This window comes from Protopterus annectens, chromosome 4.part1 (assembly GCF_019279795.1).
Source record: "Protopterus annectens isolate FY-2018-M chromosome 4.part1, PAN1.0, whole genome shotgun sequence".
NCBI classification, from domain to species: domain Eukaryota; kingdom Metazoa; phylum Chordata; order Ceratodontiformes; family Protopteridae; genus Protopterus; species Protopterus annectens.
The window spans coordinates 439,460,606-439,483,386 of record NC_056734.1 but is presented as its reverse complement, the minus strand read 5'-3'; the positions used below and the strand labels follow the sequence as shown (position 1 = coordinate 439,483,386).

The 22,781-nt window shown below is 42.2% G+C and overlaps 1 protein-coding gene across 2 annotated transcripts in view; it reads left to right on the top strand.

The window, feature by feature from the left end:
- SERPINE2 (serpin family E member 2) overlaps positions 1 to 22,781 on the top strand; it is a 315,644-nt gene that overhangs the window by 173,123 nt on the left and 119,740 nt on the right. For both annotated transcript variants that reach the window (XM_044070250.1, XM_044070251.1), the window contains exon 3: positions 19,992 to 20,222. In XM_044070250.1, coding sequence (XP_043926185.1) covers positions 19,992 to 20,222 — 231 coding nt within the window. The remainder of the gene's footprint in view (positions 1 to 19,991; positions 20,223 to 22,781) is intronic.

Genomic DNA, 22,781 nt, shown 5'->3' with positions numbered 1-22,781 from the left:
CATGCTTCACTGTGAGGATGGTGTTCTTTTGTTGATGCGAAGTGTTGGTTTTGCACCAAATGTAACGTTTGGAATTGTGGCCAAAAATTTCAGCCTTGGTCTCATTAGACCATAACGTATTTTCCCACATGCTTTTGGGGGACTTGCTGTATTGTTTTGCAAATTTTAGCCAGGCATGGATGTTTTCCTGTGTGAGAAAAGGCTTCCATCTTCCAACCCTACCCCATAACCCAGACATGTGGAGAATATGGGAGATTGTTGTCACATGTAGTACACAACCAGTACTTGCCAGAAATTCTTGCAACTCCTTCAGTGTTGCTGTAGGTCTCCTGGCAGCCTCCCTGACCAGTTTTTGTCTTGTCTTTCCGTCAAGTTTGGAGGGATGTCCAGTTCTATGCAACGTCACTGTTGTCCCATATTTCCTCCACTTTTTGATGACTGTCTTCACTGTGTTCCATGCTATACACAATGCTGTGGACATGTTTTAATTCCCGTCTCCTGATTAACATGCTTTGTAAGCTCTGAGAACCATGGCTTTTGCTGTAGCAGGCAACTGAGTAAATGTCAGGAAACCCTACTAGGACAGCTGAGCGTTATTTGGGGTGAATCAGAGTCTCTTTAATTGATGGCAGGTGTGTACCCGAGAAGACGAAATGCTGTAATTAAATCAAAAGGTGCTTTAACCAAGTATTTAAGGGTGTGCTCACTTAAGCAACCAGCTTATTGTACGTTTTTTGTTTTTCATATTTTTCCCCTGACAGATTTGTTTGTTTTTCAATTGAATTGTACAAGTTATACAGGTGGGAAAAGTTCTGAAATTATTTTGTTGTGGTCTCATTTTTTACATCACAAAAACCTGGCATTTTAACAGGGGTGTGTACACTTTTTATATCCACTGTACCAAAGAGAGCATTGTACTCAACTATTGGCCTGATGAGGGTTGCATACAGGGGTGTTATGACGTCTTTCACTCTTGTTTTGTTTCAACATCATTTTCTTTATCTGTTTCATATAAATGTAAATTATTTTTGGATATAAAATTGTTACTGTCCCTTTTTGTGTGGCTACCTTCAGTAGTACTGGATTATTTTTCTGTTCTTCAATGACTAAATACTTTGTTTTATAGTTAGGCATGCACTGAATAAGTTCCATTTATCAGAGGAAACCTTATTTGATGCTGTGTACACTGTTGGTAATCACTCTATTGTGTCGCTTTAACAAACCATAATGTATTTCATTTATCATATATATATATATATATATATATATATGTGTGTGTGTGTGTGTGTTTGTGTACACACACACACACACTTTGGCTCAAGATGATCCACTGTTGAAGTGACACACCAACTCCATGTGCAAAATAGGAAAAAGGGGAGGAGGATGGATGGATACCTACATATATTATTTAATATATTAATATGTGTGTGTAATATTCATTGTGCATGAAACAGTGCTGAGTTGATTCCTTGTAGAATGAAATCTACTTCCTTTTCTGCATCTTTCATTCTTTAAGGCCATCTAGCATGCTGATACTGTACAATTTGTTCTAAGCTCTTGCCTCCCTGTGTAGGCAGTATAAAACTAGCTAAGTGATTGTAGCAAGTATAAAAGTATTCATTTTGGAAAACTTTGCATTTACATAAAGTGTATTGATGATAATCTGATCAAGGTTCTGGCTTCTACAGTTTGGGCAGAATGATGCTAACTAAGGACGGGCAAAAGTTTTTTAAGGCCATTAGCAAATGGCAAAACAAAGCTTTACGGCCAGTTTATTACTGTCTGGCACTTTCATTTGGAATCTTTTAGACCATCAGATATTAAATAGAATGCTAGGGCAACATGGTCTAGGTTTCAGTCCTGACCCTCATTGTCTGCTTGGTATTTCTGTGCTTAATACATTTTCCCCATCATCACAAAAACATGGCTGGTTTATTGGCTAGACCAAGTTGTCCATGTGACACCTGTGCACTGGCCCAGCAGTCAAGGAGCCTCAACCCTCGCCACTAACCCAAGTGAGGGGCATCCACTTAGGGGAGGATAACAAATACAGACACAGTAAAGTACAATTTCCCTTAAGAGCACACAAAGATCAGAGTCAGTCTGGGGCTGGTTTCTTCCTTTCTCTCCAGATCTCCAATAAGACTCCCTACTGGCACAGCTATAGGGTCTACATCTCAGCCTAGTGGGCAAGCTAAAACCTCCAGCACCGTCTCTGCCCAACCAGTGCTTTGTGTCCCTGCACAAGTAGCTGACAGACACACACTTTGAGATAAGAGTTATATACAACCGCACAGGCACTCCTAGGGAAGGCTGGCACAGGTTTTCCAGTTGTGCCCCTTTTACATGGACTATAAGGTAGAAATCATTGCCACCACTCACAAATATTTAGCAGCTACTAAAAAGGCCCTTATTAAAGAGTGTCCAGCTCTTCTGTGCAATATTATTATCCAAATGGTAAGTGTAACTGAACAGTCAAGGCTTATTTGGAGTGACTTGGACAGTATCACTATATACATGCAATGTACTCTAGAGCTTTAAATTATCTCTACACAAAACAGCCATGGTTGAAAGGTTTAAAAATATTTTAATAATAAATAATAAAACACAAGACGACAATACTTTTTACTACACATTGCTAGTCAATAGGTCAGACACAGGAAAATGCATAAAATAATACAGTCGTATAGTTCTGACATCAATACAGAAAACAACTGTCTAATCTTCCTATTTCCTAGTTATTTCTAAGAGAAACACTTTAAAGTCTAAGATCCTACTTACATACATACACAGGCAGAGTGCTGGTAAGTTGGATGTTCTCAAGACAAATGCAAAATGCTCTCTCATTCTCTGTCTTTAAATTGATAACACGGTGCTGCTTCACATTACATCATTCTTAACAATTTTCTGTTTTCCCAAGCTAACAGAAGCTCTGAGGTTAATAGCCCTTTTGATCTTGCAGCTGGTCAGGAAGCCAGAGCAATAAAATAAATTATACATGTAAATTCTAGCCATTAACTCTGGTCTCATAACAATAGGAAGAATTCCTTCAGACATCTCCGCTCCGAGTTTTGACATCAAACAATTACATAATGCTTGACTTAGCCTTCCTACAGCAGAATGCACTGTTACATTGTTGCAGTTCCACATTTAACAGCATTTTCTTCCATGTAAGAGAACAAGCCTAAGGCTTATATTAATATTTACAAATGACAGAATTTTAATTCTATCTGGCTAGGCCTGGCAGCCTTCACCTATCTTCACATATCTTCCGCCCTGGAGAACTCAAGCTAATTTTTCGAGTGACCCTTGAGAAACAGTGCTTGAGAGGGTTAGGTCTACTGATTTCCCAAGTTAACAGAAGCTCTGAGGTTAATAGCCCTTATGATCTTGCAGCTGGTCAGGAAGCCAGAGCAATAAAAGAACTTATACATGTAAATTCTAGCCATTAACTCTGGTCTCAAAACAATAGGAAGAATTCCTTCAGACATCTCGGCTCCGAGTTTTGACATCAAACAATTACATAATGCTTGACTTAGCCTTCCTACAGCAGAATGCACTGTTACATTGTTGCAGTTCCACATTTAACAGCATTTTCTTCCATTTAAGAGAATAAGCCTAAGGCTTATATTAATATTTACAAATGACAGAATTTTAATTCTATCTGGCTAGGCTGGCAGCCTTCACCTATCTTCACATATCTTCCGCCCTGGAGAACTCAAGCTAATTTTTCGAGTGACCCTTGAGAAACATTGCTTGAGGGTTTGGTCTACTGAGTATACCTTACCCCACTCCCTGTCTTGAGATCCCATCCGCGTTGGCATTGCTAATCCCACTGCTTTGCTACACTGACATATATGTTTGCAACCCTAGGCTTCATCTTAGCAACTTGGCATTTTGCTGGCTGGCTCTGTTTAACCATGTTAGGGGATTGTGATCTGTCACTACAGTGAATTTTCTTCCATACAGATAAGGCTGAAGTTTCTGCAGTGCCCACACAATGGCTAGACATTCCTTTTCTACAGCTGCATAGCATTCCTCCCTGGGTTGGAGCCTATGACTGAGATAAACCACTGGTTGCTATTCTCCCACTGAAGAAATCTGGCTAAGTACAGCCCCCACCCCATGGTTCGAAGCATCCACCCGCACAACAAATTATTTGCTGTAATCTGGACTGGCTAACACAGAGGGTCCTCCCAGAGCTTCTTTAAGCTTCTGGAATGCCTGCTTACATGCTGGGGTCCACACTACCTTCTCTGGCCTGTTCTCCTTGTCAGGCCTGTGAGGAGAACAGCTATGGTACTATAGCTGGGGACGAACTTTCTGTAGTACCCTGCTGTCCCTAAGAATGCCCTTGCCTGCTTTTTGGTAACGGGTGCAGGCCATGCATGAATGGCTTCTACTTTGGCAGGTTCTGGCCTAATTTTACCACTCTGTCCCAGATAGGAGACCTCTGCCATACTCACCTGACATTTGTTGGGCTTAATGGTCAACCCTGCCCTCTGTAGTCTGCCCAGTACCTCCCTAACATGTTGAAGGTGCTCTTGCCAGGAATGGCTGTAGATAGCAATATCATCTAGGTAAGCAAGGGCAAATCCCCCTCCTGCTAGAATATGATCTACCAGACTCTGGAAAGTCGCTGGGGCATTTTTCATCCCAAAGGGCATCTTTGTGAACTCATACAAGCCAAAAGGAGTCACAAAGGCTGCATTCTCTCTAGCACTGGGAGTCAAGGGCACCTGACAGTTACCCTTGGTAAGATCAATGGTTGTAAGATACTTAGCCCCACCCAGCTGCTCTAGGGCCTCATCTGTCCTAGGCATGGAGTAAGCATCTGACTCTGTGTGACTATTTAAATTTCCTGTAGTCCACACAGATCCTGGTGCTGCCATCCTTCTTTGGCACCAGCACCACTGGGGAGGCCCAGGGACTGTTGGACTCCTGAATTACCCCTAGTTCCAACATCTCCTGCATCTCCTCCCTCAGAGTCTGACTCTCTCAGGCACCCTATAATGGGCCTGCCTAATAGGCCTTTGGGGTCCTGTATCCACCTGGTGCTGCACCAGGTGGGTGCATCCTGGTTTCCCAGTGAACATGTCCCCAAACTCCTATAACACTGCTCGGATTTCTCAAACTTGGGTAGGAGATAGCTGCTGGGACATTGCTACCCTTTCCACTGAGGTGTCAGTCTGAGCCTCACTGAGGAGATCAGTCACCAGATCTCCCTCAGACTCATCCTGCAATCCACTGCAAATACTCAGCACAAGGGCTTCCCTATCATGGTAAGGTTTCATCATGTTAACATGGTGCAGTTTGTGTTTCTGCCTAGCAGTTCCACCATGTAGTTAACATCACTTACTTTCCTTTCCACCTTGTAGGGTCCTTCCCAAGCTGCTTGTTGTGTCTGACAGGAATGAGAACCATTACCTGCTGCCCTACAGCATACTCTCTAGCTCGAGCATTCCTGTCATACCACACCTTTTTCTGTTGTTGGGCTTCTGCCAGGTTCTCCTGGGCCAAGCCTATGAGTTCCCTGAGCCTTGTCCTGAGGTTTAGGACATATGCCACAACAGACTCTCCTTGTGAGATTCACACTCGCCTTTCCGCTTCTCTCAAATTAAATCTAGAGGTCCCCTCACCCTATGCCCATACAACAACTCAAAGGGTGAAAAACCTGTGGATTCCAGTGAAGCTCTCTGCAAGCAAACAGATGGGGCAAATATTTGTCCCACTCGCTCTTAAACTGGTCTACAAATGCCCGTAGAATGGACTTGATTGTAGAGTTTAACCTCTGCACAAAACCATTAGTCTAGGGATGGTAGGGGGGGTCTTCAGGTGCTTCACCTACTGTACTTCCACAGACAAGCCAGCAGGCCTGACATGAAATTGGCACCTCTGTCAGTCAGTATTTCTTTAGGGAATCCTGCCCTGCGGAAAATCTCTCAAAGCATTTGCCACCTTTTCTGCCTCAGTGGAGGACAAAGCCACTGCCTCAGGGTATCTTGTAACATAATCTACTACCACCGGGATATACTAATTCCCTGTGGAAATTGGGGTACTCAGAGGCACCACAATATCCATAGCTACCCTCTGAAATGGCTCCTCAATCACAGTCCAAGGCATTAAAGGAGCTCTCACCTTGTCTCCTGCCTTGCCTACCTTTTGGCACTGCTCACAGGTCCTGCAGTACCCTGTTATATCTCTGGAAATTCCAGGCCAATAGAGGTTCTGCATAAAATGTCTCTTTGTATGTTTTTATGCCCATATGACCTGCAAAGGGAATATCATGGGATATGACTAGAAGCACCACAGTAGACTCTAGGCACTACCAACTGCTGTACCCTCTCGCCTTCTAGCCCTCCCTCAGGGGTCTGCTGTCTATACAGTAACCCTTTGTCCCAGTATACAGATTTCCCCTTCCCTTGAGAATCAGGTGGCTCACTAGCTACCTGCTTCAGGCCTTGCAGTGTAGGGTTTGAGAGCTGAGCCTGTCTCAACTCTCTTTGTAATCCTTCCCAGCTCCCTTTCCACAGGAAGTCTTGCATCCTCGGACAGTAGTCAGCCTTGGTACTACTACTACTCACCTCTACCTTTGCAGTCACTCTGTCCAAAGGAACATCAGTAGCCACAAGCAGCTGTGGCTCACCTTCAGTCTTCACTGCTACAGAGTAGCTCCCTCCCTGAAGTAACCACCTCACCAGTCCTGGCTGCAACTATGCAGTCTGTCTGGGTGTCCCCCAGGCTACCAGACCCACATGCTTGTCTTGAAGCCTGACTGCATCTAACTCCATTAACACACACAGTACTGCCTCATCAAAATCCTTCCCTATCAGGACATCTGCAGGATGGTAGTTTGGTACTCCTGTTGTCTCAAGACAACCTGCTATTGGCATTTTGTCTTTCCCACTTACTGTCTCGCTCATCTTTTGTTCCCCACCTTGCCTTTGTAGACATCTGTATACCACATGCCCCCACTGGTTGCATTCAAAACATTTAACCCTAGGTCCTGAACGTGTACCTGGACTAGTGGCTTCCCCTGCTACTGGCAGATTCTGTTGGGGCAGTCTGGTCTGGACACCATGGGTTCCTTTAGATCCATGAACAGTACTGGGGTCCCTTTCCTGTGCAGGGATGCCCTGCTTGCTAGGTATAGGTCTCCCTTCTTCCCCAACTCCTCTGAAGTAGCAAATTGTCTCAGCTAACCAGATCCTTATGTCCTCAGGCAAAATGCTAAGGGCTTGTTCCCTCACCAAAATGTCTGCTAGCCCTTCAAAAATGGTGACCCTGACATCCACTCACCCACCTATGAAAATAAGTGCTCAGTTCAGTAACATATTCACACACACTTTCATCTGCCTTTCGTATATGCTCACTACACTTTTTCCTGTATGTTTCAGGTGTTAGCTTAAAAAATTCTAACAAACCAATGTTCATCGTGTTACCCTTCTGCAGTCATCACACTTGGGTTATCCTGTCGTCAGGCGGTCCCACAGTCGGCCGGATTTCCAAAGTCTTGGTCCGACATCGGTTGCTGTTGCCTCATCCCTGACGTCAGTGTGCCAGGGGTACATATACTGCAACCGACGCCATTTTCTCCAGTCTTTCTTGCCCCACGGTGCCCAAAGCAGAAGCAGTTCGCAAGTGCCGGTCGGCCGACTCCTGAGATTTTCGAATTCAAGTTTCAGACCGAAGTCTTCTATAAAGCTAAGTACCCCGTTGGGGAAACTTTTCTTGCCTCAGACCGATGTCAGAAAAAGTTAACAATTGTATTTCTTGTGGGAAGCAAATACCTCATAAGAATTTTCATTCTTATTGTATATCCTGCCTAGGCCCTGATCACGACGTCACTTCTTGTCGTTTTTGTGCTAGATTTAATAAACGCACTATTAAAAGAAGATTTGATTTCGCACAACACTTTTTTGGCAGAAAATTTAATTATAACATGCCGTCGGAGCTACCGACTACTGGCGTGCACAAAAAGCGCAGGGATAAGGATCGACAGCCCAGGCCTAAGCCCGATTTCGAGGCCTCGGTTGATCCGGTCTCCGGTTCTCAGGTTATCAGTGAGACTCCGACGCAGCCTCTGACTACCGCAGTTGAGGAACCCGAGACCGCTACGGATATTTTGACAGAATGTACTAGGCCGACGCAGCCTTTTACTTCAGGCCCTTCCGACGACTTACCTCCCAAGGACACCAGTACTTCTGAAACACCTTCGCTTTCTGAAGGCGTTTTCAGACCGACTACTCTTACAGTCAAAACATTTTCTAAACCGAAGACTCCTTCCAAATCAAAGAAAGCTTCACTTCAGTCTCCTGTTCAAGGCCCTATGCCTAAGAAACAGATGCTCAAGATGGCTGAAGATCTGATTTCTCTTATCAGGGGTTCGCGGCCTCCTCCTGAAAAAAGGCCTAGACAAGAGGAAGAATCTGCTTCCTCTGAACAACTGTCTATTTCTTCGGATTCCTCTGAAGACCAACACTCTATTCCCTCAGCTTCCCCTCCAGAAGATTACTCTTTTGGGGAAACTTTACACACTATGAGGGAACATTTTCACTGGGAAGGTCAGGATTACTCTGATTCCAAGAAAAGGCTCAGAGAGTTTCTTTTACTCCCCCAACACAGACCTCTAGCCATCCCTCCTGTTTTGGACATTGTGGATGATGTTTACTTGGAATCCAGTTTCAACCCTGACTCTCTGCCTCCTGTCCCGGCCAAGCCTGACAGATACTACAGAGTACCTGATTCCCATAAATTCCTTTACAAAAGCCCAGTAGCTGACCCAGAGACTATCTCCCAGGGTCCCAAGTGGGCTAAGGCTTCCATGGCTAAAAATCCAGTACCTTCTAGACAGATGGGGGAAAAAGGTTTACACCTCAGCCACTTTAGCTATGAGAGCTCTAAACTGTCAATTTCATATGCTTAAGTATCAGCAATTTCTGATCTCTCAGTTAAAACAAAAGATAACAGCCCTTCCTCAACAATCTGAATTGAAAGAAGTACAGGATTTGTTGCACACCACCGAGCAGGTGGGCAAACATACCTTACAATGTGGGTTTGATTCTTTGGAGGCCTCCTGCAGAGCAGCAGTCACTGGCTCAGTTATACGTAGGCATGCCTGGTTAAAGGAACAAAGTCTGCCTGACCATGTTAAAGCAAAACTACTAGATGCTCTCTTGCAGCAGGATATTCTTTTTGGTGTTAAAGCAGAAGAAGTTTTAAAGAAAATGGAAGATAAGGCAAAATCAATGCAGACAGTCAAAAATTTCCTACAGGTACAACCCCCTCGCTTCAGCAGAAACTGGCCAACCAAAAATTGGTCCTTTCCAGCCACTGACAGGCCTCAGAGGGGTAAATACAGGCACCCAAGGGGCAGAGGACAACCACAAGCTCAGTATAAATCTCGCCAATGGACCACTCCAACCCAGAAGGGAGGAGAAGACAGGTCTCAAGCCACCAGAAGGCAAACTCAATGACTTGCACCTCAACTGGCTAAACAAAGCTCTCTTGTCAGCCTCCCTGGGGGGAAAACTAGCTTTATTTGTAGACAACTGGCACATGGTCACAAAGGACAAATGGGTCCTAGACATAATTGTATGAGGATACAGATTCCACTTTCACACCTTGCCAATAAAAAGAGGAATGCCAAACCTGCCACAAAATCAAAGGGCAGAGGCTCAAAAACAAATTACAGCTCTCATGGCCATGAGAGCCATTCAAAGGGTGCCAACTCAAGAGCAAGGCCAAGGATTTTACTCAAGACTATTCCTAGTACCCAGGAAAGAAAATGCTTGGAGACCAATTCTGGACCTTTCAATTCTAAACACTCTCAATTCTAAACACTTGCTTACAAGTTTCCAAATTCAAGATGCTAACATTACAGCAGCTACTTCCCATGTTGGGCAAGGATGCATGGCTGGTAACGTTGGACCTCAAGGAGGCATACCTGCATGTCCCTATCAGACAAAGTTGCAGAAGATACCTCCGTTTCATTGCAGGTTCAACCCATTATCAATTCTCTGCATTGCCCTATGGCTTATCTACTGCGCCCAGAGTATTCACAAAATGCCTGGCACCAGTAATTGCATACTGCAGACAAAGAGGAATTCAAATATATCCATACCTGGATGACTGCCTCATCCAAGCAGAAAGAAAAGACATTCTCATACAACATCTGACTTTTGAAAAGCATCTACTAAACTGTCTGGGGTACACAGTAAACGAAAAGAAATCAAAACTAGTACCCTCACAAAAAAATGACATTCCTGGGTGCCAGCTTGGACACAACGACCCAGAAGGCTTATCTTACACCAGACAAGCAATTACAACTGACTCAATATTTCAAGACAATGGCAACAAAGACCCAATTAACTGCAAGAAAAATTCTGCAGGCTTTGGGCTTCATGGCATCTTGCATTCTGATAATACCATTTGCAAAACTGCATATGAGGAAATTACAATGGTACCTAAAAAGCGTATGGTCTCAACACAGCCACAGCTTGGACACAGTGATATCTCTCATTCCCTGCCTTCAACAGGAATTTCTATGGTGGGCACAGGCATGTCACCTCAACAAGGGTCAGCCTTTCACCTTGCCCCCACCCAGGCAAACTATCACAACAGATGCTTCAGACTATGCCTGGGGGCTCACATGGCAGGGCAATGCATTAAAGGCCTGCGGACTGCAGAAAACTGCACATAAACCAAAAAGAGATGCTAGCTGTACAGAAAGCTCTGACAGCCTTCAAGGATCTACTACAACCTGGACAACTGGCAATAAAGATGGACAACACCACAGTAATGTGGTACATAAACAAACAAGGGGGCACACATTCCTACCCTCTTTTCAGGCAAGCAATAATCTTATGGAACACAGCTCTGACCTACCAAGTCCAGTTACAAGCTCACTTACTGCCAGGACAGAAAAACACATTGGCAGACGACCTAAGCAGAAACATTAAAGATCCCCACGAGTGGAAACTAGACCCACAAATATTTGCAATGATAACTCAAAGATGGGGCCGACCAAATATAGACCTGTTTGCCAGTCCTCAAAACTACCAGCTGACAAAATTTTGTACAAGGACATTCCACCAACAAGCTTGGAAAGTGGATGCTCTCCTTCAGGTGGAAAAACCTGACAGCATATGCTTTTCCTCCATTACCTCTTCTCACAAAGGTTCTTTTGAAGGTCAAAAAGGAGAAACCTCGAATGATTCTCATAGCCCCAGACTGGCCACGCCAGCACTGGTACCCACTATTGAAGAATATGGCTCACAGTCCACCATGGATATTGCCTCAAATACCTCATTTGCTCACACAGTAAGACAAGCAGATTCTACACAGCCAGATCAAAACCTTAAACCTGGCTGCATGGCAAATCAATTAAGCAGCCAACCAGCCCCTCTTTCACAAGCAGTTCTGGGTGTTATTCTAGAAGCCAGGAGGCCAAGCACCAGAAGGCTTACTCGGACAAATGGAAAAGGTTTTCTGCTTGGAATCAAGCTAAAGGCCTAGATACAACTCAGCCTCATATGCCTCACATTCTGCAGTATTTAACTGAGATGTTGCATAAAGGACTTTCCTTCTCCTCAATTAAAATCCATGCTTCAGCTATTTCAGCTCACTACGATACGAATCCACCCTTATTTTCAAATCCACTCCTAAGACAGTCCCTCAGAGGGGCAAAAAACATTAGACCACCTAGAAGAGCTCCTACACCTACATGGGACCTCAACTTTGTTCTGGAAAAACTAACATTACCTCCCTTTGAACCAGCCTTTTCTGCAGACCTTCAGTTCCTATCTTGGAAGACTGCCCTGCTCCTGGCAATAACTTGTGCTAGGAGAGTTTCAGAATTACAGGCACTTATGGCAGTGGAACCTTTCCTCAATTTTCATCAGGACAGAGTTTCTCTACGAACTAATCCTTCCTTCATGCCTAAGGTGGTTTCCAGCGTAGCTTTAAATCAAACCATCCATCTACCCACTTTCTTCCCCAATCCACAGAGCAAAAGGTGAGAGACTCCTACATTCCTTGGACATTCACAGGCAGCTTCGATATTACTTGGATAAAACTAAAGCTTTCAGAAAAACTGACCAGCTCTTTGTTTCCTATGCTACAGCTTCTCAAGGGAGGGCCATTTCCAAGCAAACCATTTCTAAATGGATAGGCCATTGCATACGTTTCTGCTATGCCCATCATGGGAAACCAGTTCCTCCTACCATTAGACCCCACTCTACCAGGGCAACCGATACGTCTACAGCCTTTCTCAGGGGGGTTCCTACCAAGGAAATTTTAGAAGCTGCAACTTGGAGTTCTGTACACACCTTCACCAGACACTATCACTTACCTTTTTATTCTAAGTCCAGGGCAGGCTTCGCCACTGCAGTTCTGCAGGGACTCATTGCCTCCTCTAACCCTCTATAATGCCTCCACCCTGTCTTAGCTTTGGGACTCAACCCAAGTGTGATGACTGCAGCAGGGTAACACGATGAACATAGTAAAGTTTTGTACCTACCATAAATGTAGATGTTCGAGTGCTCACCCTGCTGCAGTCCAGGTTACCCTCCCTCCAACCCCTCTGATCTACTGGCTAAACCTATGCTATGCCTTACTGATGTATTTGCTTATAGCTGAAGGGTTTTTGTGTCTATACAGTGTTCTCACTTTTTGGTACTGATTTGGATCACCCTTTTGGGGGCACCTGACATCTGGGGCAAGAAAAACTGAAGAAAATGGCGTCGGTTGCAGTATATGTACCCCTGGTGCACTGACATCAGGGATGAGGTGACAGCAACCGACGTCGGACCAAGACTTTGGAAATCCGGCCGACTGCGGGACCACCTGACGACAGGATAACCCAAGTGTGATGACTGCAGCAGGGTGAACACTCGAACATCTACATTTATGGTAGGTACAAAACTGTACTTTTTTAACAGCAGTATAATCAAAACATTCATGATCAGAAATTTTAGACAACACAGTTACAGCTTTACCATGGAGTAAGGGGGTCAGGAACCATACCCAGGGCCTTTGGTCAACATCATACTGTTTACATACCCTCTCAAACATATGAATGAAACTATCAAAATGATCCTCTTCTGTAAACTGCTAAAGACATTTACTGACCTTTTGTGCTTCTGGGGTCCAATTACTCCCTTCCCCATTACTTCCATGACTCTGCAAAGAGTCAGCATCTTCTTTTCATGCTGCCTCTGCTGCTCGTTTTCCACATCTTCCATTTTCAAATGACTGGCCTATAACTCAAGTCTCTCTAGCTCCAGATGGATTTTTAAGTCCTCTGCACAAAGGTTGGGCTGTCCATTCCGTGAGTGTTGTACATCTCCACGGTCAGTCTGATCATCATCCTGGTTGCTGTTTTCTGATGCAGCTGTGACCAAAGCTGCAATCATGTTTGCCTTAGCCAGGTTTCCATGCACCAGTCCCCTAGCCTAGCACATCTCAGCCAGCTGGCTCCTTGTCAGCTTTCTGTACTCCTCTGCTGACATGCTTGTCTGATCTCCCTGACTACCTAAGCTAACAAGAGAAATAAAACAATTGTGATCTGAACTCTAAATCGGCCACACAGTGAATACTCAAAGTACAAAAACACCTTCAGGGATAACTGTAAACAAGCTACAATAATTTGCTATCCACACCACTATAAGCCAATTGCCAGGCAATTAATATCTGGTGTGGATATCCCACTACTGCCAAACAATTAATATGTGACGCCCAGGCACTGGCCCAGCAATCAAGGAGCCTCAATCCTCACCACTAACACCAGTGGGGGGTGTCCACATAAGGGAGGATAACAAATACACACACAGTAAAGTACAATTTCCCTTAAGACCACACAGAGATCACAGTCAGTCTGGGGCTGGTTTCTCCCTTTCTCTCCATTTCCCCAATAAGACTTCCCACTGGAACAGCTATAGAGTCCAAATCTCAGCCTAGCGGGCAAGCAAAAACCTCCAGCACCCTCTCTGTCCAACCAGAGCTTCGTGTCCCTGCCCAAGTAGCTTACACACACACACACACACACACACACACACACACACACACACACACACACACACACACACATACACTTTGAGATAAGAGTTATATACAACCACACAGACACTCCTGGGGAAGGCTGGCACAAGTTCTCCAGCTGTGCCCCTTTTACCCAGACTGTAAGGTAGAAATCACTGTCACCACCCACTAATATTTATCAGCTACTAAAAAGGCCCTTATCAAAGGGTGTCCAATTCTACTGTGAAATATTATTATCCAAATGGTAAGTGCAGCAGAACAGTCAAGGCTTATGAGTGACTTGGACATTATCACTGTATACATGCAATGTACTCTAGAGCTTAAATAATCTCTACACAAAACAGCCGCAGTTGAAAGGTTTAAAATATTTAATAAATAATAACACACAAGACAATACTATTTACTACACAGTGCTAGTCAAGAGTTCAGACACAGGAAAATGCATAAAATAATACAGTAGAATAGTTCTGACATCAGTACATAAAACTGTCTAATCTTCTTATTTCCTAGCTATTTCTAAAAGTGACACTGAAGTCTAAGATCCTACTTGCATACAAAACACAGGCAGATACTGGTGAGTTGGATGTTCTCAAGACAAATGCAAAATGCTCTCTCATTCTCTCTCTTTAAATTGATAACACAGTGCTGCTTCACATTACATCATTCATAACAATTTTCTGTTTTCCCAGGCTAACAGAAACTCGGACGTTAATAGCCCTTTTGATCTTGCAGCTGGTCAGGAAGCCAGAGCAATAAAAGACATTATACATGTAAATTCTGGCCGTTAACTCTGGCCTCAAAACAATAGGAAGAATTCCTTCATTTAGACATCTCGGGTACAAATTTTGACATCAAACAATTACACAATGCTTGACTTATCAGCCTTCCTACAGCAGAGTGCACTGTTACATTTTTGCAGTTCCATATTTAACAGCATTTTCTTCCATTTAAGAGAACAAGCTTGTGGCTTATATTAATATTTACAAATGACAGAATTATGTACAAACTTCTATCTGGCTAGGCTGGCAGCCTTCAACTATGTTCACAGTCCATATAAATTATGTATTTATACTTTGCTTTGTGGGCACTGTTTATGGCTGAAGAGGGGTGAACAATGACCAGCTGAATGCATCATAACAACTAAAAACATGTATACAAGTCCCACTCTGTAAAGCAAATAAAAGTATACTAGACACAAATGCAACTTCACCCGTAGCAGCCTTGTAACTTTGGTCCCAGACTCTTCTGTTGAGAACTGAGCAAGAGAGAGATGGGGAGTGGAAACTGACTGCTTTTACATGGCATGAGGAGGAAAGAAAAATTCTATTCAGTTATGCTTTTATTGTATTTGTTTTACTCAGACCCCATAAGCTAAACTGCACAAGTGAAAATAACCTGCCTTAAAAAAAGTCAAATTTTCCCTGAAATTCTATGCTACATTGTTTCATTCTGCTGCTTATTCACATCTTGACAAGCAGTTAGCACTATGAACGAACATTTTGCAGTGTTGGCGTACAGCCAGCATTGCATCATTCCTTAGTGACTGGCACTGTGGATGCAGTTTGGAGTTGCAGTTTGGAGTTGCGTTTGTTCAATAGTGGTCATGGCTAAGTTGTCTTCTTGTATCCATAATCCATTTTAGTATGGTGAAAAAGAACATTGAATGAAGATGAAATAGTCATAACAGTTCTTTAAGAGAAAGGGCACAAACAAAGTAGAGGACAATAAAGAAAGTTGGAAGGTAATGCAGAAATATTAAATTGTCAGCACATTTTCTGGATGACGAGCATAATCTGTAATAGGTTGCCAGTTAATTGGTTTAACTATTTTTTTCTTTTTTTTAAGATTATATTGAACCTTTCTTTTTGTTCTCTTTCCATGACTTCTTTGTAAGTCTTGCAGTTTAGAATACAAGATTAATGCCAAAATGAGTTCTTAATGAATGTTGTGTTTGAATCTGTTCTCCTTTATTTCTGACTGATAATGTGGCCTTTAACCAGACAGCATTTCCAGACTATGATTAAATAGGGTGCAAATAATGGCTCTACCTCTTTAACAAATCAGTGATTGGCAGGGGAGGGGGGCTAATGACTACATCATGTCTCAAGGCTGTTTCAGAAATGTATGATGTGATGTTTGTCCTTCTTCACACAGTTGTTGGCATAGCTGGCGTAATCCATCATCCATGAACAGAAAGGTGAGACCATTGTAGAATTTTAAACTAGACCTTCTCCAGTGTGATGTACAAAGTAGTGCACCCGAGTGAAATATTGGCACTTGTAGCTCTGAAATGCAAAGATTCTGAGGGGAAAAAAAAGTAAAAATGCAGGAGGAGAGATATCGATTATAGCTCTTCTCCTTTAAACTCTTTCTTTGCAAGGGCAAGCCCCCCCCCCTACACTCCCACTCCCCCAAAGATGTGTGCGTGTGTGTATATACATACATATATATATATCTACATATATATATTCTTTTTTTTTAGCTTCCCTACCTCCATCTATCCTTGATTCCCAATGGGCGTAGAGGTGACAAGATCCTGCTCTATACCTTGTGACCAGTAGGCCGTCTTTGTCCAGGGAAAGATGTCCTTTAATTGCATCCTAGTGAGGTTACTATCTCCTTGAAAGACAAAAGCCAGGAGGGAAGACTTTGTATGTGCAGCCAAGGAAAGGATGCCTTTTTATGCTAGGTGAGGGGGAACAGAACTAGATTAGAGCACTGTAACATTGCATGTGTCAATGAGCAGGACATTGGCTCCCCCCTTGCTACCAAACATTTGTCACGTTACTGCAGAAACACTTGTATTCACTGTGGAGTACTGTGAGTGCAAGCAAAAAAACATACTCATAAGGAGAGATGCCACTGCTCATTTAGTCCTCCCTTCTTCCAGTAGTCGAGCTGTTAATCATGGTCAGGACATCTGCGTCACATTCACTGTTCCATCCCTGTAAGCTATGAAACTGTGCTGTTATTTTTTGGTGTAGTCTGATTTCCAGCATCAAAGTGAAGCAGCCCATCTTCCACTCCACTGCATTATTCACTCCCCCCCCCCCCCCCATTTGAGATAACTTTGCTTACCAGGAACTGCTGAACACATTATTTGTACAGTCTTTTGTCTAGAAGTGGTTGAGTAAGTTATTAAGAAAATTAGCTAAAATTAAGGTAGAAGTACAACTCCACTGTACTTTTTATCTTTCATGAAGAAGAAAGGCTTGGAATACTCTTCTCACACACACAAAAAAAAATAGATTTCCCAGAACATGTGGTATAATGCCTATTTAAATAGGAATCTGCAAATGTTCTTCACCATACTTTAACACATTATTTTATGTAAATCTCACTGGAAAAATGCCTGTGTCCCCCCATTTTTTCTTCCATCTGTGAAATCCTTCTGTTAACTTGCTGTCCACCACTCTATGGAACAGTACATTTCAAGGCCTGTATTTCCTTTCATAGCATTTCTAATCTGGGCTTGTGTAGTAATTTATAAAATAAGTAGGGTTAAGCACAGTCGGGCCCTTTAATGTTTGGATTTGGGTCTGACAGTGGCTCAGTACAATATATATAGTTTGAATAGCTGAATACAGTTTAGGCTATAAAGAATATCATGTATGAGGACAGTTCTAGTATATGGTCAACATTTGAGAAAGATGATGGTTTTATTTTTATTAGCAAGACTTACTTAAATTAAGTACAATAAGAACTGCGTAGCAGAATCATAGTGACATAGAAGAATCTTGGTGACATGAGGAGAAGTGCATAGTTACATATGTACACACTCGCAGCTAAAGCAAGTCCTCATACAGTACCATGACTTTGGGCCAGATTCTCTTGGTGCATGTGATTTACTGTGTTTTAAGGCTCATCTATGAAGCAGCATACACTGCACTTAGAACCAGTCTTTTGGAGTCAAGGCAAGCTTGCACCAGAGCAAGTCACTTAATACCAAGAGCAAGCCTTTTGGATTCAGTGCATTAAGTAGACTAAGCACATTACAGGTGTTTTGACAAGAGAGATGCAGAATAAACGGGACATAGCAGGACAGAGATGTTAATACTTGTAAGAAGTTTCAAGAGGTACAGAAGCAGGGCGGGAGACTATGGAAGGACAATAGAGATGTAGGGAAAAGGATGGCAGAGGTGTGGCTAGACTGAGTAGAAGGGACAACTGCCCCAGGTGCAAGGCAATAAAGGTGCATATCAGCAGATGACAGTCAGGAGTTAGTGCAATAGCATTCATAAATGAATGCTAATTTTACATTCACTGTCAGGGTTTAAGTACTTCTGCTCTTCTAGGGCTTTTTGTATCCCTTGACTGATGTTCTTGTCCAAAAACATAAATGCATACATGCATATTCACAACCTGTTTTGGCATTTGAATGGATTTTTGCTTATGGAAACAACACTAGCATTATCAGAGGAGTTGCCTGCAACTACTTTGGAAGAGAAATCCTCACAGAAAACTAAGCCTTTTTTATACCAGAACAGGAAAACAACTGAGGAGACTCCTGGTAAACTCATACAAATAAAAAAAAATCCATAGATGTCCTCTGAGGCTCCTGTTGATACCAAGCACAGAGAGGTGCCAGGGCATAGTGCAACCCAGACAGTCCTCCTACCACTCAGTGTTACACCCCTAGAGATTGGCCAGGATGCGAGTCATCCATCTGGCTGAGGATGTTTCTTCTATTGCACCTTATTCTCCCACAGCAGCACAAATTATGTTAAGGGAAGGTTCAAGCAGAGAGAGAGAGAGGAACTAAAGCCTGTCAGTTCCTTGCTTCCTCAGCAAAGAGCCCAAAATCAGGACCCAAACAGGCATTGTGTGGTGTAACCACACTTAGTGATATACTTTTGCTAATCTTATCTTTGAAGAATACATCAGAAATGGCACATGCCACTGCCAGGACTGTGGAGGAAGTCATTAGAAACTGTGCTTGTGGCAGTGCAACCTGCAATGTGCCTTTGCATCCTAGGTTTTTACCTGTCTTATGTCCCAGTTCCATGAATCTGATACTGTAGCACAGCTGTGTTATACTGTTTGTTGCAGATTTCATCTGTGCTGCTTTATATCCGCTGAGGTTTCAATACTTACACTGCTGTAACTTTCCTTCTCTTCTCTGCAGTGTAATCTGCCTGTCATGTGCCTGTAAATTGTTAAGCTAGCTGTAAATTCTGTTTGCATGCCAGCTGCATGCCTGGACTCTTCAGGGTACGTAGCTAGGCATGTCACAATTCCATAGTCTTCACAAATATCTGAGAGACTTTTCTGAATTGTGCAGGGCATGGAACTGTGTTTTTACTGTAAATCAGTGTTGCACATTACCATAGTGTGTGTGTGAATAGTGCCCAGCTGCTGCTGTTAATGCCATTAATAACCCACATGAAAAGTTTGTATTCTATCTTGATCAAGGTGTAGAAATTTTGCTTGTACTTTTACTTGACATATAGCTGTGAATATGTGATCGTTTTCAGTACTTCTACGATCTGGCAATTTAATTCCTAAGAGCAGCTTTATCAGTTTTGCTGTTTATGGTACAGTGCAGTTGTTACTTTTAAAGCACCTCCTCACTGTGCCAACTGTCTTTTTTGGATCTGCTTTTTGCAGATCAGAGAGTTTTGTATTTGCTGAGGAAACAGGCACACATCAGTAATTTTCACAAACTTTATTAACCGGGCCCAAAGGTACAATGTTTGCATTTAACAGCATCTCCTGTAAATCTTTGTCATTGGTAAGTACTTGAGCTTGCTTGTTTCACTTGTTTTTAATAAATCTTGTTGTAGTTCATGTTAATCTTGTTGTAGTTCATGTTTTGCCTTTAATTACATGCCGTACAGACTGTTCCGGCTTCTTTGTCGTTTTCTGTTTTGCAGTATAGCTGTTGAAACTCATATTATTCACAAGTGTCCTTATTTTGCAATGTAAGTGCTTATCTTCTGTTTATTTTGCAGCAAGATCATCAAAAGTACTGAAAAAGCTACAGAAAGCCTTACTCACCAGGAAGAACAAAGATATAATAACCATTGCTAACGCAGTGTTTGCACAAGCTGGCTTTAAAATGGAAAAATCGTTTGTCACTGACAATAAAGCCCTGTTTCACTGTGATGTTAAAAGTTTGGACTTTAGTGACACAGCTGATGCAGCAGCAAAAGTCAACCAGTGGGTCCAGAACCAAACTAGAGGTGAGTACCAGTTTAATTGACTTTTGCAAAGTTTTTTTATTCTGTATCATGCTAAAGTATGAGATCAAAGATATAGGACTAGTGGTTTAAATAGTTTTCTTTCTTATACTGTCCAATAAAGTACTGTCTCAGAGGAATAGCAAAGGTTACTAATTTTCTTTAACTGGATTGGTGCACTAGGCCACAGCCTGTTTTTGCAGGCAGTCAGAATTCAGCATTAACAGTAAGTGTAGGTTGCAACAGAAGATGCAGTGATTCATAATGTGCACGGTATGACAGGCTCAAGGTTACAAATCGTACCATAATGCGTAAAACTGCTGTGACAGAAAGAATAGGTAGTGCACATTGCAATAGAAATCATGGGGATGCAAGATTATCACTGCAAAGAAAACATCAGCATTTCTTTATTAATTCCATTGTACAATTTACAAGTACACAACACTGAATGTATCAATAATTTGTAATCTTTTCTCACTTATAAATTTCCTTTGAGAAACATTTACGAGCAGATTGTTTTTAAGTACCAAGCACATGCAAATATAAGATTAGTGAAATACCTGCAAAATGCTTAAACATACATCTGTGAACTATGTTTAGTACACTGATATTGTGTACTGTGATTCATAAGACATCAGTCACTCCACTGAAAGCCAGTGTACAAAGGAGTGTATGCATTTGTAAATGGCATACATGAGCACACATCCTGTACTATGTACTGCAATGCTGCAGATGTTCTGATCACAGCAGGGAGCAGATAATTAAAAAGGTACGCATCAGACATAACTGTATTGTTTCTCAGAATCACTGTGCTACAAACTATTATACCTAACCTCCGTTCATAAAGAATACCATTCAGTAGGCATAATAGTGGGTCTAAGGCCATTATCATTCTATGGAGATGAGCTTCTGTCGGCTGAAGCTTGGCACCATCACTTTTTTGGGGAAAGGGAAGATTGAGGTTGTGGTAGCAGTGTTGTCTGTACCACAGAGAACTACAGAGCTATTGACCTTTAGGGGGGTTTCTACCATTTGTTTTTCCTCTAGCACTGTTATGTTGAGGAACATAATAGCAGGGAAGGGGGATCACTGCAATGCCATCTAATGGTAGCTGACAAAAGTCTCCTAGGTTACTCCATTAAAGCCAGCTCATATGCAGCTGTTTGTGTGTGCGTGTGTGTTTGTGTTGGGGGAACATTGCATGTATATGTGTGGGATACTCTGGCTACACAATGTAGAAAGACACTGCATGTAGTGTCTTACCCTGTTTGTGTGCCTTTGTCTGTGAATTCACAGGACATGGCTTACATTGTTTGTGTACAGCACCATTATATTCTGTACAGGGAACAGTTGCCCAAAATACTGAAATTCCAAGAGAAGTCATTTTGTTTGTGGACATTTTTATTTTATTGCAAAAGCAGTTAATTTTTAATCCAGGATTGTGTAACATAATTAAATATGTGGCATATCCACTCTTGTTTGGACATAAAATCTTTAATAACAACACTTGGCTCCGTTATATTTTCAACAGCTCCATTATATTATTCAGTAGCTCCCAGCAACTTAAAGAATTTTATATTTAAACTCAACATTATCATACATTTCAAGGGTCACATCCTTCCATAGTGTTTTCAGTGTTAGCTGACCAAGATGGTATGTAGCTCTCACGATCTCTGCAGTAATTATATTATGTACAATTATTATAGGTAATGCTTATCAAAAAGCAAGGCATTTACTCCGTGTTTATTCTGTAACAGTTGGCTTAAATTAAGTTTGTAGTTGGATTTCTAGAAAAGATGGCATAAGGTCCTAGTGCTCTTATTGTATTCTGTACACAGCAATCAGAATATGTCCCTCTGAGTATACTGTTGCATAGTATTCTATTTTGTATGACATTTTTTTGTGCAAAAGATCATGGCTAAAAATGAGCCCTGTGTAGGTTCAGTTGACTTATCTGTTTAAAACAATTGAATACATTGATTATAAATCATTACTAAATACAGTTCAGAGAAATGGCATTAACTGAAGATTGTGCAATAGTCTCTGCTCTATACATTTCATTGGCTGCCATTTTAAAATAGTCATTAAACTGCATCCTGCAAATGTGGGTGTAATTTATTAGCATTGACTTGTATATTGTAAATAGAAGTATGAAAGGAAAACATTAGCTCATATCTAGGACTCCAACCCAAATCCTGCTGCATTCCATACTAGTGCCACTGCCACTGGACCAAGAAGATGCACAGGACAGAAATGTGGTCAGTTTTCCACTAAGAGTGTGTTCTTTTCAGCTAATAACCCTCTAGCATAGTGATTAAGGTTAAATTGCAAACAAATACACAAGCAAGCATGTGTGTGTATGTGTGTGTGTGTGTATGTATGTATATATATATATATATATATATATATATATATATATATATATATATACACACACATATATATATTTATAAAAAAACGCATACATACACATGCACACGCAGTGAAAACCCCCTGCCTAGGCACTGTTAGGTTCTGATTCGAACAGTGCTTAGAGGGCTTTCTCCTTGTGTGTGTGTGCGT